The sequence below is a fragment of the Amphiprion ocellaris genome, chromosome 8, assembly GCF_022539595.1.
Source record: "Amphiprion ocellaris isolate individual 3 ecotype Okinawa chromosome 8, ASM2253959v1, whole genome shotgun sequence".
In the NCBI taxonomy this organism is placed as follows: Eukaryota; Metazoa; Chordata; class Actinopteri; family Pomacentridae; genus Amphiprion; species Amphiprion ocellaris.
Genome location: NC_072773.1, coordinates 34,561,244 through 34,573,967, shown reverse-complemented (window position 1 = coordinate 34,573,967; position 12,724 = coordinate 34,561,244). Strand labels below are relative to the sequence as shown.

The following is a 12,724-nucleotide window of genomic DNA, read 5'->3' as shown; positions in this document are numbered from 1 at the left end:
ACATAGTTCACTATTAGTACTTCCTAAATAGAGAGTAGCCAATGAGTGGATGATTTTGGACACAGACCATTCACCCATCCAACATAGAGGTTGTGTCTGTGAAACCAAATATTGCAATGGAGCAGAACAAAAGCCTTGAGATGGAGTTTTGCCAGCAGATGATTTGCACAACTATAATTTAAAGCAGTTGTTTTGTTTGGAAAAACAGTCAATATTTGATTAATCTAATTATTCACTTCCAAACAATCTTGATTATTACAATCTGAAAAGGTGGTGAACCCTCTTGACTGACTCCCCGTTTCAGACTGATTGCATTTCAGTTCTTGTGTTTGATTCTTTTTTTAACTTGCAGGTTTCTTTCCCTCTTTATTGTGCTTTGAGGTGCTGCAGCAGTAGAGGGAATTGCAGAAATGTGTTCATATCTCTGCTTGTTCATTAAAAGCTAGAAAAAAAGAGTTAAATCCTGTACCTCTATGGGGTCCAGCGGCTCTCCGTTCTTCAGCCAGCGGTACGAGGGTTTGGGCTTGGCGCTGGCTTTGCATTCCCACACCAGAGTGTCATCAATAGTCTTCTGAACATCTTGAGGCTTCTCAGTCAAGTGAGGTGCAGCTGTGGGGTCACATACTGTAAATGAACACTTCAACACCACACAGACACTTCAGTATTGCCAGTAAGTAGCAGTTTTAGAATAAATCAATGAACCAACCAAGCAGGCAATTAGTTCATTAAAGGGGCATCCGAAGGGCACAAATCATAAATCCACTTCCAATTAACCTGAAGCTGATCTCTGCTTGGAAAAAAATATATAAATAAAAACGACTGTATAAGGTTATTGCAAAGGAAAATCAATAGCGGATGGCTGAGACTATTTATCGTAATGTTTAAAGCTAAACAATAAGCATCTAGCTTTGCCACAATGTGCTTTTCACATGCAGATCTTTCACAAGAATCAAGTTTACTGACCAAATTACATTTCTTGTGACGCTAACAATCTCAGGTTTGTAGTCCCTCCTTAGTAGTGCAGTTAATAACAAAAGTTATACTCGCTTTTTGTCACTTCAACATCAGAAATCCATTAATAAAATCCCCCTATATTTATGATGGTGGTCTTACTGTCACATAAAAGCACCTTATCTCTGGTGACAGCGTAAGAAGATTTATGGACCTTGTGAAGCTCCTGCATGAATACACGATGCCCCGCCGGGGTCAAGGGGAACCGCAGGAAAAGGCAGAAGAGTCCTTTTCCAGCTGTGTTAATGCAAAAAAGGTTAATATTTCAGTATCCACCCACTGTCAAGGACTTTTTTAGCGGGGTGAATATTTGACTTTGGGTTTTGTATTTCAAATATACTCTGTTTTTATATTTTACATGTAAAATGACTTCTCGCCAGATCATAATGTGGCTATGAAAGAGTCTGTTTAAATACTGAGTTCTATGAACCGTAGAAAGGGATCAAAGTTTTGATTTGTGAGGATGTTAAATGCTGTATTCTGTAGGAAAAGTTAGTATATAGAAACAGTCAGTGTGTGAGGTTGGTCGTCTCAAGAGGAAAACAGAATTCTGCAGACACGTCTCTACCAGTTTCTCTCTTGAGCTCCATGGAAACAATGTGAAAGTAAAATCAATTGTAAGCTCTGTGGTTATCATTTATTTATATGTTAATCCGCTAATCACTAGAGATGCATTGCTTACATGTCTACTAGTTTTCTGGGAAAACAAAGTGCTAATGTGTTCAGAGTTATAGGTGACATGACTGGGGTCAGATAAAAGAACTTGAGGTCCACTAGAGTGAAAAAAAGATATTTTCTCTGACTTACAGCTTCTAAAATGGACAAGAAAAATGTGTAGGTTTGAACTTTAAGAATTATTTACAAGACAAGAGGAGGGTTTTGTGTTCAAGATAATGCCATAAATACGCTGCTATTGGTGTTCTATTTGTGGAAAAAACTGTTTTCATCTCCATCCTTCTTTCATTGGAATAGATTCACACAGCAATGTGTTTGTTTTGTTATTTAAGCTAATGAAGAGTCATTGTTGTATTTGCGTGACACCTGTTAGTTTAAAATGAGACTTCAATTCCAGAAACTTTGTCTACTATAGGGGTCAATATATAATTGCGGGACTTCTTGTTACATCATTGACAGATATCACAGTTGACATTTTTGCTGTTTTAAGGCCTAAAATCAACATAACCAGCACACACTACTTTATATTAAATAACTCAGAAAGCCTTGGAGTCTGGCCAGTCTTTTCTTCAGGAGGAAATGACATCATGTGGAGCAGGTCATGTGATCTGGAATTAACACACTTCCTTCAGAGGTGTTTTTGTAATGGGGAACTTAGTGGAAAGTGATTTCTGGGACACAGATAGAATTTGTCATTTTCCATCTAAAATGTGATATATTGCCAAAAAAGAAATATGTGTTATGATTATCTCAACTTAATAAAAAGAACACAATCAAAACAGTTTATGAATAAGCTCATTTAATTGTTGTTTAGCTAATTAGAAGGTGGTTGTTATTAAATTTGGGCTGGTATTTAGTTGACATTTTAGTGATATCCAGTCATTTTTTATTAATAAGTAATTGTTTCCATAATAAACAATAATGGAATTTGTAAAGACATGATCATAACAAACATAAAAAAATTAGTTTTTGATTTTTCATAAAAATGAATGCAAGATATATCCCATGGACTTCAAAAGTCCCTCAATTATATATTGACCCACAGTGTTTTTTTAATGAAATTGCCTCTCCCTTATTATTTCTCTTCCTTACTTCACTAGCTGCATGTCTTTCCTACAGTGCATTTTACTTCCCAAGAACAAATTCTGACCCATTCAAATGATATTACAAAAGCTTTACAGAGAAACTGTCTCCAGCAGAAACATATATAAGAGACTTGCAATAATATTTTGCTATCAAAAAAAACAAGCTCTCTTAATGTTCCTTCCATGAAAGAGAATACATTTGGCGTAATGAATACGTTTGGTATTAAAAATGCATTCACTGTTGAGAAACAATTACTGTATGACACCCTGTTAACGGCATTACAAATGAGAGTGTCTGAGATAACATAATAGAAGGAAAGATGTCATGCAGGCGGTTCCGGCACAAAGTCAATCTGATTGCGTCGGAGCCCATTCAAATGCAGTAAACTGCCCGAACATGATCTCATTTCTTAAATCCAGTGGAACTGCGGAAGGACAATTAAGTGTGAAATCGAAAGCGAGGCCACCCCCTTATTGTTGCTGCGCTCGTACTGTTTGGTTGTCGCAAACACCGCATCCCCATATTGATTCGCCTCTATTCTTCTGTAGAGTTGATGGATGTCCCACAAGCTCCTGTCTATGGGAGTTTAAAATGAGATTACAGATTTTTATCACCTGGCAGCCGGTCAGTCTGCGCGGCTTTGAGATGAGACAGGACTTAAATCTCACCAGGCGAAACACGACTTCCACACAGCCCATGTGACTCAACACAGTGACGGGTGCAAATTGCAGAAAAAATACGACCTTGTTTGTAAAATGACCACAACATCATCGCACCATTTCACCTTGTTCTAGGTTATCGACACCCACTCCTGTGATGCCATACTGCTTGAAGAAAAGCGTGCTTAATCCTGAGTCTACCTACAGGTACTGAGTATTTCATCTCACCCAAAGGTGCTGCAAAAAAAAACTTGTATTATCATTTCAAAGGCATCCTCCTTCAGAAAAGAAAAATCTGGATTTGATGATTTCAGTCGAGCACATCCCTATAGGGCCTTGTGGGCAGACATCATCAATGCATAAACTGCAAAATAATGGAGAGCGAAACCATAAAAAAACCCTTCATCAAGGGCCATTAAAAGCTTTCTCAGAATATGGGCCATAAGTCCAGTGTTGGTGAGGGAAAAATCCCCTCTCCTTGAAAGGTGGTGTAAATCTGTGGCTCCGTCTTAGCCTCTGGCACAATAAAGAGCTTGTCAGGAATGAACTACTGGTAATAGGTTAATTTACTACCACATTCCCTCAATATGATGCAGTTATATATGGACTCTCATAAAAGCGACAGATTGCATGACAACAAATAAAACTTTTTTGTTGGAGCCACAACAAAGTTACACTTTTACTCAGTCCTGCCTCAGAGTAGGGAGCCTTTGAGGGGGGTTTAAATAAGGCGGTGAATTGAAGGGTAGGAGATTTGGTAAAAGTCTATAAATGTAGAAATGTGGCAGGAAGAAGACTGACAGGTTGAAGGCATCAGAGATTTTTTTTTTTTTTATACCCAAGACAAGAGGCAAGAAGTGAGGCAAGGTTTAGATCAAAGTCGGGGAAAAAAAACAGCCTCCTACTCACCATAGAAAGACAGCTTTCCTTTAACCGAGTTTCTTCCTCTGCTGTTCTCAGCAACACATTCATATATGCCTGCATCCTCCTGCTGGAAATAAGGGATCTCCAAAACTCCGCTGGCTTTATTTATGTCCACCTTCCTGCCGAATGAGGCTCCATCCACTCTTCTCCAGCTGATGGTTGGCACCGGGCTGAAGGCAGGAAAACACACCACACAGCAAGGACACAAAATGAAACATAGGCCTGAAACCTGTTTCATCTGGAGGATTTAGTTTAGCCGGAGGAAATGTATGTGACGCAAGTGAATAATGAATAACAGTGGCGGAGGATGTAAATGTTTAATTACTCTGAAACATTAACTGGTGAGTCTCTGTATGTTCGGTGAGGAAGTCGTTACAATCGGAAATCTGAAGATCGCTTCCCAGGGTGCCTGCGCATCACCATGCAGCTTACACTGGTAAAGCAAACAGCTAATGCAGTTGTGAGTTTGGTATAATAATGCACAGTGGGACGTACTTTCCGAGTGCAAAACACTCCAGTTTGACAGTTGAGCTCTTAGCGACAGGGACGACGTCAGGGAACTGCACTTCAATCTTTGGCTCGTATTCGCCCATCACACCTGGGGAGACAAAAAGAAGGGAATTCTTTCAGCTCAAGGCCAATAAATGTCACAATGGAACTAAATCAGAACATAGTTTTAATCTCTCCATGATGAAGTTACATACATTTAATGTAGGAACAAAGAAACTCTCTTTGAGCTCTTTCAAGGTGTTTGGACTGTGTGCCAGTGTTTAGTGGAGAATATTGAATTGTAATTTGTCTGACCACTGCCTGGATTGTCATTTAAAGTTCAATTATTTTCTATGAAAGCACAGTGAACAAGCTAACTAGACAACTGCCAAAACTGTCGGCCAAGCTACAGACCTAAATGAGGTATAGATGATTAAAAGTGTTGGCAGCAGTTTGCAAAATCGACGGTCGCCAGTGAAAAAGTCACCTTTTTAAAACTTATTTTGCTAGAAAACAGCTCATTTAAGTGATTGCAACTGTAATTTGGAAGTTTTTCAGTCCCAAATGTTGATTTTAGGACAAAAATAACCGCTACTACTTTGTACTGTAGGTGCATTTTAACAAACAGGTTCCTTCGTACCATCAACCCGCAGGACTAGAGGTGTCGGTGGCCCCTGAACGTTGCTTTTGGTGACCGTGTTGGTGACTACACAGGTGTAGTTGCCCACATCAGACGGTTCCACTTTTGCGATGTAGAGGTTTCCTGTCTTCTGGGACACAAAGCGCCGCGTGTCCTGGATAACAAACGACGGGTACGCATTGAAGATCCAAGTGAAGGAGAGTTCTGTGAAGGTAATCAAGGAGGATGGAAGTGGGCGAGACATGAAAAAGCAAACACTGTATTCGTGCATCATTTGTACCCATGTACATATACCATGTGCTTCATCAGCAGTCTCATCACTTCAGCGTGAGTGGATGCCTTCAGGGATAAAGCAATTAGTGGATTGGACTGCCTTCCATGATTAAAAAACACAATTTATAATTGAGGAGCAATTACTCTTGCTCACTGTTGGATAAATGTCCTTAATAAGGCAGAAGTTTTAGAGGTCCACTATGCTGAAGTGATGAGGCTGAAAGTAGGAATAACTGGGCTTTTTTAAATAGAAGCAGTTATTTACATCCCCAGCAGGATCGTTGAGGTGTTCTCTGCAGTGGCCTGTTTAACTTGAAGGTTGTTGGGGAAAATGAGGAGCGAGGAGGTTGTTAAATGTCTAAGAGGGTATTTAGACAGAAAAACAGCCCAGAATTAAGACAATGCAGAGAGCAGGTTGCCACAGACACCAGTGACGCAAGAAGTTTAGAAAGTGAAGATTTACTAAAGTTCCGAACATTGGACAACAAAGTATGGTACAACCTGTGCTAAATGAATTAAGATTAAAGTAAAATTAGGTATTAATATTTTAATTATACATTGCTATATGAAATGAAGAGAACAGTTTTGGTCCATTTTGGACAATTTTAAGTTTTATTCAACAACTTTTGAGCCATTTAGGATCAATTTTGCCACTTTGGCAAAATTTGAAGTTAAATTGGACTTTTATTTATTTTTTGGACTCACTTTGGACGATGTTTGAGTCATTATGGACAACAACTAATCAAGGATAAGTTTCTGGTCAGTTTGGACACATTCTAAGTCATTTTTTGATAAATTCTGAGTCATTTTTAACTTGACTTGGACCAATTGAAGCCTTTCTGGACAGCCTTGAGTCATTATGGACAATATCTACTTCTGGACAAGTTTCCTATCACTTCTGGCACATTTTGAGTCATTCTTAAACCGACGACCAAATTTCAAGACTTTCTTGTCAATTTTGAGTCATTTTGAACACTTTCTAACCCATTTTGAGTAAATTTTGAGACTTTCTAGACAGTTTTGACTCATTTTTGGCAAATGTGGAGAAATTTATGAACTCGTTTTAGGTAAATTTCAAGTCACTTCAGACAAAATTTTGGATATTCTGTCGAGTTTTGAGTAATTTAAGACTAGTAGTTCCACTATGCAGCAGCAGTATGAACAGCTGGATGTCTCCACTGAACGATAAAGTCTGAACGTTGACAATTATCCAGCAAAGCTTCACCAGCACATCATCTCCTGAACCGTTGGTTTGGATCAGCAGAAGGTTCCACCTGCAGGTTGACAGATCTTTTTTTTTCTGGGCCGATACAGATACCAACTATTAGTAATTGCAGAGACCGATATTTGGAACTGATACACGTTTGCAGTAAAATTTTAATTCCTGGTGTCAAAATTTGGAATATCACAGATTCTAACACAGCATCTTGTTGACATTTCTTTATGTTTTACAGATGTTTAATAAATAATAGGAAGGCTAATTTGATTTCGAGGTTTGTGAATCTGAAGGTTTGCCAGGCGTCAACACTTTGCACATTAAAGTATAATAATATTTGTACTAAGTGAACTTTCTCAGAGTAAATGAAGCATAAAGTAAAATAAGACTGCAACCATATAATCATTTCACTTTAATTATCCGGCTTTTTTTTTTTTTGTTTTTTTTACTGTACTGATTATTAGTAATCAATAGGACTGATAATTGACATTTTGGAGTCAATACACATTTACTGAAAACTGTCAAAATTTCTCAAACACAGAAATTAGTTGAAATTCTTTTTTCCTTTTATTTCTGTTTTAAAGATGTTTCATGAAGAGATTGTTTTTTTTAAACAAGTATCATTTGATTTTGGTGGTATTTCTTTCAGTTGCAGGTTCATTTTGTCTAGGTCTTTTTTTTAGAATGCAGCAGACTTCAAGTATTACTATCCTAAGATTTTACCAATATTTTATGATTCTCATGTTGCATATGGTATTTAAAATATTTTTTTTGGTATTTAATACATCGCCCGTGTATCTGGAGTATGATCATTTGTGGTTTCCTATTTAGGAAGTCTTCTTTGTACTAAACTATTTGCCTGGTGAAAGTCTAGCATCAAAATGTAGCACTAAAAAAATAGCTTTGCAAGTGTGCAGGAGTCTGATTCAATGTTCTGGGAACTGGTTAAAAAAAATAATGCTACCGATAACTAGAAAATTTCTGGATATCACACCCAATAATCAGGCCAGTAATCCGTCACTTTCTATTGCCAATTTCACATACTTTTTCTTTTTGGAATTTATTACCTAATAAGAATACATTTTAAACACAGAGACAAAGGTTGTGCATAAAGAAACCCAAACAAAGCAAATATCTCCCTCTGCGGTTGTCATGTAGCAGCATAGGACCCTAAATCAAACCTTAAGCTGCAGCTCCTGCATAAAAAACTGTATAACGCCCAATAAAACCAATGTATTACAGATCATGTTATTCAGCAGGGCACCACCTAGTCTACTATTCATCATCCCTGATAACAGGCTTCTGGGAAACAGTCCCAGTACTATCAACCAAATGGAGTGCAGTCAGAGAGGCTTTGCACTAACAATCAGCAACATTATAAAAAGGAATGATGGTGTTTTGACATATTGACACAAGGATAGATTGCTCTGGACCATATTGCATCCCTGTCCCAAAAGCAATCTTGGCCGTTGGTAAAAACTTGTCTAAGCGATGACTCGGCACTACAGAACAGGGAATAATTGAGACGCGAGTCGGACACTCATCTACTGACTCAGTATTCTTCAGTTCTGCTCTTCCGGGGGGCAAGAGGATGGTGTGTGGGCTCTGACATATTACTGCAAACCTTGCAGATCACATAGAATCTCGAAGCCTTTTGTCACAGACTTGCTTGTTTGGTTTCATTCTGCCCCGGTCGTCTGCCTTCCCCAGCTTTAACTCCCAGCCACTCCCACTCGGCCTCCTTTTACCGCCGGCTGCATCACCTGATCTTCCCCACCCCTCTACTCTGCTCATTAGTCCCTCAGTATATACCACCAATTACACCCTGCCAGATGGACACTCGCAACTTCATGCCAATACATTCCCTCCATTTTGCTCGCCGACCTGGTTCCTGTAACCTTGTAAGAGACTCTTTGTATTCAAATAAACTTATTTTTACTTATGTGTTTCTGGATTCCTCAAATCTGAAGCTCGACAACTTGTGATGTGCTTGTGAGGATGTTCTTTTCTTTTTTTTTTTTTTTTTTTTTTTTTTACCAGGTACTGTGCTTTTATGTGTGTGGGAGTGGTAGAGGACAACCTGACCTTGTGATCATCCCAAGAACACAACACGAGATTGAAACTTGCATCACACAGTGTAACCACACCTGTCGCTCTGTCTTGTGCCAATGAAGTCCATAATTCCAATGTGCCATTATCACAATATAGAATGTTTACAACAAAAAGCTGCGCATTTTCATTAAAGGATGCTTACTGTACCAACATGTCACCAGATACTATATAGTAATACAGTATATAGAATAAGAAAAGGACTGTTAATGTCAAAATTAGTAGAAAAATATTGTCACCCATGCATGACACCAGTTACTTGGAAGGCAATTACTTGGAGTCTTGGTGGTATTAAATGCTTTCTGCCAAATTGTGTTGCAGCACTGTGAATAAAGTTAAATGCCAACCAGCCACCAAATATTTCTACCTCCAAATAATTCTTCTGTTCTGGCTAAGTTCCCTGCTGTAATAATTTGCATTTTCCTTTTCCATTAATAAAGCAATACGTGACACCTAAACCTCCCGCAAAACTTCACTGCAAAATTCTGGTATGTCGAACAGTGTCTGGCATTGATTCAATGGCATGAGAATAGTCCAGAAAAGCATATGTTGAAGACAAACGGCGATTAAAAACACACATTTCGTGGCGTACTTGGCTTGTGATAAATGCAGTACCCCCACTGGCACTCACCATCTTTCTCAGTTTGGCTGCTGGCCTGTTCCGCCAGTTGCTCGTATCATGACTGATGGTGTGTGCAGTGCATTACAATAAATCATGTTAAAGAGCTCACATTATGCTTTTTGGGGTTTTTCTCTTTCATTCAGTGTGTTATATATAGTGGTTTTAATGTGCACATGAAGGGTCTGCTAAGTTACAAAGTTCATGCCAAAGAAAGGTTTTCTCTCCAGCAGAAAACATCTGGATGAAACGCCATGTTTGAAGTGCAGTCTTTTCTTTCATTACTTATTGACATCATTGTGTAACATAGCGCTAGCATAGAAGCTAGATAGACCTCAGACAAAGAATGAGCAGCTTGTTCGTAGTCCACCATAAAGCTACTTCTGCTAGGGCTACATCTCTCTGCCAATACTCAAAGACCTGAGATTATGGTGCTTCTGTCGTGCCAGCTGACCAATCAGATCAGACTGGGCTTTTTGGGAGAGGGCTCTTAAAGAGACAGGAACTGAAATGGAGATTGTTGCTGCAGTAGTGCTAAGTGTGAGAAAAATAACATCTTTTTTGAATATTAAAGCATGTAAACATATTCTAGCAGCCCTTCAAAATAAAATTATAAATCTGTAAATGTGCGTAGTAAGGGCTCTTTAATATAACATGTCTGCATCAGTTGAAAATGAGCTAATTTTTAAGACAAAAAAAATTTCTAAATACCACTATTACTGTTGTGTGACCAATGTCTGGATGGTTAATATGATTCTGCAATAGGAGACAGTTAGCTTAGCTTAGCATAACGACTGGAAACTGCAGGAAACAGTTGGTCCAGTGGTAAAAAAAATCTGTCTACCAGCACTTCTTTGTTTAATGTGTACAAAAACTGAAGTAAAAAAAACATTTGTCATCTTTTTCACGCCAGTTTTTGTACAGATTAAACAAACAAGACATGCAGGGAGGTGCAAGTTAAAACTTTAGACTGAGCCAGGCAAGTTGTTTCCTTATGTTCCCAGTCTTTATGCTAAGCTAAGCTAACCATGTCCTGTACAACTTAATATTTAAAGAATTGACATGGCAGCGTTAATTTAACTCTTGGTAAGAAAGTGATGAATAGGTGCATTTTCCATAATGTTAAATGATATTCATGGACACTCTTTAACGACATTACGAGAGACGTTGGATTTCAGCGTGTCTCTTTAAACTCATGCACTCTAAAGATCCACAACAACTGATGAACCATAACTTCATAGCAAAGGAAAAAGCATCTGTGCTGCTATATCCTCCTCTCCCCTAAATAATATATCCAAGCTCTCATCCACATGGTCATGTATATTTAATGTCTGTTTTTAAAACTATATCTCCCAAAGGCGCAAGGCATGACAAATTGGAGCAACAACAAATAAGAGGTTACTAATTGGTTAGTTAAAGATTCATGGTGAGAAAGCAGGAAGCTGGAAATAGGAAGTGGAAAGCACCATTGGCTGTGTGCGATGGCCGGACTTGAGAGCCTTCTGCGGATGGGCAGTAATGGAATAATGCAATCAGGAGTGACAGTGAGTGGCAGATTTTCATTGTGGTTCCATTTAGCCTCTGTATAATGAACAGGCATCATCAATTCCCCTCTTAATGATCTGAGAAGAAGGAAGAAAAATGGAACATGACAGGCCAAGGACAAACTGAACCAAGGATTGGGGTTTTGCACAAGTGTATAGTGTATCAAAGAAAAGTGTACGCACAACTTGTGTCAAAGTGTGTGCTCGCAAGTCTGCTCCTGAGACGGCAACAGCCATTAACCAGGGCTTCCTATCTGTATTCATAACACACAAGTTCACTCTATGAAATGGCTTAGGTCACGCACTTGGGAAAAATCCCTGGAAGCTATGTGTGCTGTTTTAGCCAGCCAGCAGCCTCTGTTTTGGGGTAGATGCACTGGATAGAGAAAACAAGTGATTTCAGCCTTGAGTAAATCTGAAAGGCCAGTTTCCATTAGCGAAAGGAGGTCAGATGCATTAGGTCCTGGACTAACAATCATCCAGACCGTCTCAAAGGAAAAAGATGACACAGACGTCTAATGCAAATGCAGCACAGCGCAGAGAAAAGAGTTCGGTCGGAGCTCCTCTTTGGATTCTTGACAATGTTTTGGTCGTTCTATAAGTGCAACTTCAAACCGCCTTGCAGTTTCAGACTATCTCGCCTGCGTCAAACTACTTCCTGCTGCGGTCTTTGAGGGTTTTGAGGCATCGTTAAAATGAAATAATGGCTTCCTGAATCATGCATGGGATATTGAAATCCTTTAAAGGGGGGAGATGAGGCAGATCCTTGTCTAACACTGTATTGTGCAGATCGTGAATTATATTCTGTCACCCTTCATGAGAACATGTTTTTGACTTTTCCAACACTGTGAGAGTCCATTTGCATGCCAGTCAGGATTTTTCTTTGTTTCAGTCACAGTGCTGGAAATACTGTGCCATTATTTGTCTTCGTGCATATTCATGTATTTTTCTTCTTAATTTAATCTTTCCCTTTTTAATTCTCCATCCATGTCTGCCATTTTCTCTTAGATAAAACAAGTCTAACTGAAAATCTAGCTACATTTATTACAATATATCCACAGCTTGATCCAACACAATATAACCAATCCAATCAAAATAAGGAGAAGCTAAATGAGGACAAGAGCATGTTAAGTGTGTAGGTGTGAGTAGGTAAGTATGAATGTGTGAGCATGTAAATAAATGCAGACATGATATATCATTACTGTACTAGATATGACCAGTCATATGTTAGGAAACTGGAGATGATTCATTTTACAGCACATCTTAGCATCTCCATCGGCACGGATAATCTACAGTGGCAGCTAAATCTAACAAAATGTTGTCAGAAAAATGGATCATTCCAAACACCGAGGCTAAGTCTCCAGAGAACTGTAATGATCCGTCACAACAAGAAGCAAATAAAAGCAGTCTGCAGCCTACATTACTGTTAGCTGGACAAAAGCAGGCTCTGGTTCGGTTTATTTATTGTAAGGAAAAACA

The 12,724-nt window shown here is 38.8% G+C and overlaps 1 protein-coding gene across 2 annotated transcripts in view; it reads right to left on the bottom strand.

Moving 5' to 3' along the window:
* cntn3a.1 (contactin 3a, tandem duplicate 1) overlaps positions 1-12,724 on the bottom strand; it is a 96,578-nt gene that overhangs the window by 42,324 nt on the left and 41,530 nt on the right. For both annotated transcript variants that reach the window (XM_035946682.2, XM_023266948.3), the window contains exons 6-9: positions 5,485-5,688; positions 4,851-4,953; positions 4,341-4,525; positions 470-609 (exon numbers count right to left, since the gene is read on the bottom strand). In XM_035946682.2, the coding sequence (XP_035802575.2) occupies positions 470-609; positions 4,341-4,525; positions 4,851-4,953; positions 5,485-5,688 (632 nt within the window). The remainder of the gene's footprint in view (positions 1-469; positions 610-4,340; positions 4,526-4,850; positions 4,954-5,484; positions 5,689-12,724) is intronic.